The 5,198-nt window shown below is 59.4% G+C and overlaps 1 protein-coding gene across 1 annotated transcript; it reads left to right on the forward strand.

Moving 5' to 3' along the window:
• The first annotated feature begins 537 nt into the window (after nucleotides 1-537).
• SMPD1 (sphingomyelin phosphodiesterase 1) lies at nucleotides 538-5,059 on the forward strand. The gene is made up of 6 exons (XM_065945120.1): nucleotides 538-1,002; nucleotides 1,906-2,678; nucleotides 3,229-3,400; nucleotides 3,714-3,790; nucleotides 3,999-4,144; nucleotides 4,297-5,059. Exons 1-6 carry the CDS (start codon nucleotides 703-705, stop codon nucleotides 4,704-4,706), a joined length of 1,878 nt encoding a protein of 625 aa, XP_065801192.1. The 5' UTR covers nucleotides 538-702; the 3' UTR covers nucleotides 4,707-5,059.
• Nucleotides 5,060-5,198: the final 139 nt, after the last annotated feature.

The following is a 5,198-nucleotide window of genomic DNA, read 5'->3' on the forward strand; positions in this document are numbered from 1 at the left end:
CTTTACCATCTCTGAGCCTGCGTTTCCTCAAACATATAATGAAGGCATGGGTAAGCCTAGGGTCCCTTCCACTTAGAGAAGTCTGAGATTGGGCGACTAAAGACAGGGCGACTCACGGGTGTAGGGACTAGTGGCAGAACACAGGAAATTGAGGATTGGCACCTTCTGGGCGGAGGGGTAACAGACACAGAGTAAGCATCCCTGCCTCACTGGTGGCATCCCCGCCACCACCACCAGCTCTTGCCCTCTCCGCTTCGAGTTTAAAGCCCGGTGGGCCTGGCAGTTAGCTATTCCAGGAATTTGAGTGAGAGGAGTTGCCTAAGGGGCCTCGAAGGAGCCTCTCAGCAGCCACACTAGATGGGCTCCAGCAAGGGCTGGGCGGCGACAGCGGCCTCCCGCCGCAGTCCCGGCCGGGGTGGGATCGCAGGCGGGAGCCTGGGCAGGTCCCAGGCGCGCCCCGCCCACTCCGCGTCTACTCCGCCTCCCTAGCTGCGCCCTGGCTTCCAGCCACCGCGATCAGCTGCTGCGGAACCCAGAAAGAGGAAGGGGTGGAGCTGCTTTGTGGCTTCTCTCCGAGCAGTCAGCCGACTGCGCGGGGGGGTAATCGGTGTCCCTGGCACCGCCTGGGATCCCGAGAGCCTACTGGGGCCTACTCTAGCCGGGGCCGGGCAGGCGAACCAGCCTGATCTAAGAAGCCGGGCGATGCCCCGCCCTGGAGTGTCTCCCGGCCAGGGCCGCCCCAAGTCGGGCCGGGAGCGGGCATCGGACAGGTCCTTGGGGGCCCCCTGCCTGAGGCTCCTGTGGTTGGCCTTGGCGCTGGCGCTGGCGCTGCCCGACTCCCTGGTTCTCTGGTCCCCTGTGGAGGCCCACCCTCTTCCTGCCCAAGGCCATCCCGCCAAGTTCATTCGCATAGCGCCCCAGCTCCGGGAGGCCTTTGGCTGGTGGAACCTCACCTGCCCAACCTGCAAAGGACTGTTCACCGCCATCGACTTCGGGCTGAGGGTGAGCGCTACAGGGGCTGCTGGGAGACAGGCCAGAAAGGCTTAGCTGGGGGTAGGGGCTGGGGCTAAGGCCGGTGCTCTGGGGTTTCCAAGAGCATCACTGACGGAGAGACTGTCTTCCACAAGACTGTGCTGAATTTACCCTTTGACTGCACACCACCACTCCACCTCCACTGTGACCTTGTGAAGTAAGGAAACAGTGCAAGTTTAATGCTGGGCACTGTGCTAGCCCTTTTATACAGGTTAAATGTAGCCTGCTAGTGGTTTCATTAGTGTTCTCTCTGCTTTACAAATGAATAGAGGCCCCAGAGCTGAAGTCACTTGTAGGAAGGCCAGCAGCTGGTGAGGGCAGGCCTCCCAGTTTGGTGTGCCTGACTGAATCCCTTCCACCTTACACCTAGCACCACACCTAGCCTAGGGCTAGCCATTACCCAAAAGGGAACCTGAATTAAGAAATATCCAGAGATGTGGGACTAGTTGGGTCTGGGCTGCCTTGACTGTCCCTCATGGGGTTATGATGAGCACTGGTTGGGGGGGGGGAGGGGGAGGAGGTTTCCTTGGGAAATCAAGGTCCTGTCCTCGCGTGTGTCCCCAAATCCTAGTCAGTCTGTCATTCTGTCCAGTCCAGATTTCAGGGCCCTCAGCAGACAGTGTCTGAGAAAGTCAGCCGGGCAAGCAAAGGCCTGAACTGCCACTGAGCTTAAAAGGAAGTGCTGGCCTGGTGCTGCTTGAGTCACAGGGCGATGTCTGTGGGAGACAGGTGTGAACTGCTATCTCTTCACCATGGTGGAGTCTGTTCCAGCCCCACTGTGGGTATGGAAGCCCAAAGGGTCTATCATATCCAGGGTCGGCCTGTTCCCTCTACTCTGTCTCTGACACCTCACCACTGGTTTTCCCATGGCAGACTCAGGGCAGTGTGGCCTGGGTGGGCTCCGTGGCCATCAAGCTGTGCATACTGCTGAAGATCGCGCCGCCTGCTGTGTGCCAATCAGCTGTCCATCTCTTCGAGGACGACATGGTGGAGGTGTGGACACGCTCAGTGCTGAGCCCGGCGGAGGCCTGTGGTCTGCTGCTGGGCTCTTCCTGCGGGCACTGGGACATCTTCTCCTCTTGGAACATCTCTCTGCCAGCCGTGCCAAAGCCGCCCCCCCAGCCGCCCAAGCCCCCGGCCCCAGGTTCCCCTGTCAGCCGCGTCCTCTTCCTCACTGACCTGCACTGGGATCACGACTACCTGGAGGGAACAGACCCCAACTGTGAGAACCCACTGTGCTGCCGCCGGGATTCTGGCCCACCGCCTGCCTCCCAGCCCGGTGCTGGGTACTGGGGCGAGTACAGCAAGTGTGACCTGCCCCTGCGAACCCTGGAGAGCCTGTTGGCTGGGCTGGGCCCCGCCGGCCCTTTTGATATGGTGTACTGGACAGGCGACATCCCTGCTCACAACGTCTGGCAGCAGTCTCGTCAGGACCAGCTGCGGGCGCTGACCACTGTCACAGCCCTTGTGAAGAAGTTCCTGGGGCCTGTGCCGGTGTACCCTGCTGTGGGCAACCACGAGAGCACACCTGTCAATGGCTTCCCTCCCCCCTTCATAAAGGGCAACCAGTCTTCCCAATGGCTCTATGAGGCGATGGCCAAGGCATGGGAGCCCTGGCTGCCGGCTGAAGCCCTTTACACCCTCAGGTATTTGAGACCCACGGAAACCCAGGGAGGGAGGAGAAAGATGGATGAAAGCGAAGGGAGTCGGGAACTGGCATCATGCGTGAGTGCTCTGCCTGAGCCCTCAGCTCGCTTCACTCCCCTCCCAGTCTGACCCCACTTTCCATTTCCACCCTTATCTCCAGGCACCCTCCTTCAAAGGGCTAGCAGCTCCCCTTCTGCATGGCAGTCTATGTGTTTGCTCATGTTGGCCCTCTCTAAGATGCCTTCCCCCTTTAACATCCCAATTTTTCCAGCTCACCTAGGCAGGTCCGGGCCCTCTTCTCTCTGTACGACCTTGACTTCCTGTTCTAGGCCACTTTCTGTCTCTTCTGAGCTCCTAGAGCCTCTAGTCCTCTGAGCCACTCTCCGGTCTCACAGGCCCTCTAGTCAGTGCTGTCTGACCTTCAACCAGAATGTGAGCATGAGAGTAGGGATCATCCTGGGTGCCTCTTTCCTTCACCCAGGTTCCTGCACAGGACTAGGCACCTGGGGCCATATGAATGCATGCTGACCTGTATTCACTTTGTTTCAGATTTGGAGGGTTCTATGCCCTTTCCCCACGCCCTGGCCTCCGCCTCATCTCTCTCAACATGAATTTTTGTTCCCGTGAGAACTTCTGGCTCTTGATCAACTCCACAGATCCTGCTGGACAGCTCCAGTGGCTGGTGGAGGAGCTTCAGGCCGCTGAGGACCGGGGAGACAAAGTGAGAGGGTGGTGGGAACCCAGCCGGTGGGCAGGTGCCAGGGGGTGGGAGGGAAGAGCAGGCCCTTCCCAAGCAGACTCCTGTCTGGTGCTGGAGTACTAGTAGGCAGAGAAGCTCTGTTTTTCTGGCACTCACAACAACAGTGTTCCCTGGGGATTCAGCTCAACTGTCACCCTTAGAAAGTCCTTTCACTTGCTCCCCCTCTCTCTGGCCAGGAATGCCAGCCCTTGTTGGAGACATGAACACCTGCTATCCTAGCTAGAGCTGCCTGGACCCCTCTTCTCCTGAAAACCTTCCTTAACCCTCCCCACAGGTGCACATAATTGGCCACATTCCCCCAGGGCACTGCCTGAAGAGCTGGAGCTGGAATTATTACAGAATTGTGGAGAGGTAGGAGGGAGGTGTGTTACAGGCAGGAGTGGTTTTCAAGAGTCTAAAGGTCAGAAATTCCCTCGGGCATCTCACCATCCCCCACTGCCCCATGGGGTGGGGAGGCTACATCCTTGAACTGGATGGACAAAGAAAGCACCCTCTCCTGTCAGATCCTCTTCTCCCCCTCACTAGAATCTTCTGAATGTGATTCGTGTCTTCTGGCCAGGTATGAGAACACCTTGGCTGGTCAGTTCTTCGGTCACACCCACGTGGATGAGTTTGAGGTCTTCTATGACGAAGAGACCCTCAGCCGGCCGCTGTCTGTAGCCTTCCTGGCGCCCAGTGCCACCACCTACATCGGCCTGAATCCTGGTGAGTGAGGCGGAAGCAAACTGTTGGGATGAAGGAGGTGGTTGGGAGAGAGGAAGGCGAGCTGGAGCCAGGGCCCCCCGGGGGACAAGCTGCGCCTCCCTGCTGGAGTGGCCCTGCCGTCTCCGTGTCCAGTCAGCCCTCCCTCCTTGCAGGGTACCGCGTCTACCAAATAGACGGCAACTACTCCGGGAGTTCTCACGTGGTCCTGGACCACGAGACCTACATCCTGAACCTGACGGAGGCTAACAAGCCCGGAGCCACGCCGCACTGGCATCTCCTCTATCGGGCTCGGGAAACCTACGGGCTGCCCAACGCGCTGCCCACCGCCTGGCACGACCTGGTGTACCGCATGCGGAGGGACACACAGCTCTTCCAGACCTTCTGGTTTCTCTACCATAAGGGCCACCCGCCCTCGGAGCCCTGCGGCGCGACCTGCCGCCTCGCCACCCTGTGCGCGCAGCTCTCCGCCCGCGCAGACAGCCCTGCCCTGTGTCGCCACCTGGTGCCGGATGCGAGCCTCCCCAATGTCCAGGGCCTGTGGTCCAGGCCCGTGCTGTGCTAACACCCCTGGGGCCCAGAAGCGGGAGAGTGCTTGTGGAAGGAAAGAAGTGAAAACCCCAGAGGACCACTGTGAGAAGAACGTCTGGTGGAAGGGCCATTCTCTGGGTCCAAGCACATCTCGAAAACAAGACCTCCTTTCCTGGAGCTGGTTCAGCAAAATACGGGAGGGGGGTTGGCTGCTCTGAGGCTGCTGTCTTTCTGCGGCCAGGGAGCAGGGGTCTAAGTTGGCACTGACCTGGGCAGAGCGGACAGAAGCTGTCGCCCCAGGCCTGTGCTGGTCAGCCGGGAACCCTGTACTGCTGCTGCTGCCTGGCTGCCAGGCTGTTAAAATAAATACCAGGGACTTGGACTCGAGACCCTGCTGTGACTGTCCCAGTTTCTTTTTTTGAGGTGGGGAGGGCAAGGGGGCCCCAGGAACAAGATCCTAATGGAAGGAGGAGGGTTCTTGGAGTGATGGTGTGTTGCGGGCACAGAAAAGCACACAGCTCAGCAG

This window comes from Muntiacus reevesi, chromosome 9 (assembly GCF_963930625.1).
Source record: "Muntiacus reevesi chromosome 9, mMunRee1.1, whole genome shotgun sequence".
In the NCBI taxonomy this organism is placed as follows: Eukaryota; Metazoa; Chordata; class Mammalia; order Artiodactyla; family Cervidae; genus Muntiacus; species Muntiacus reevesi.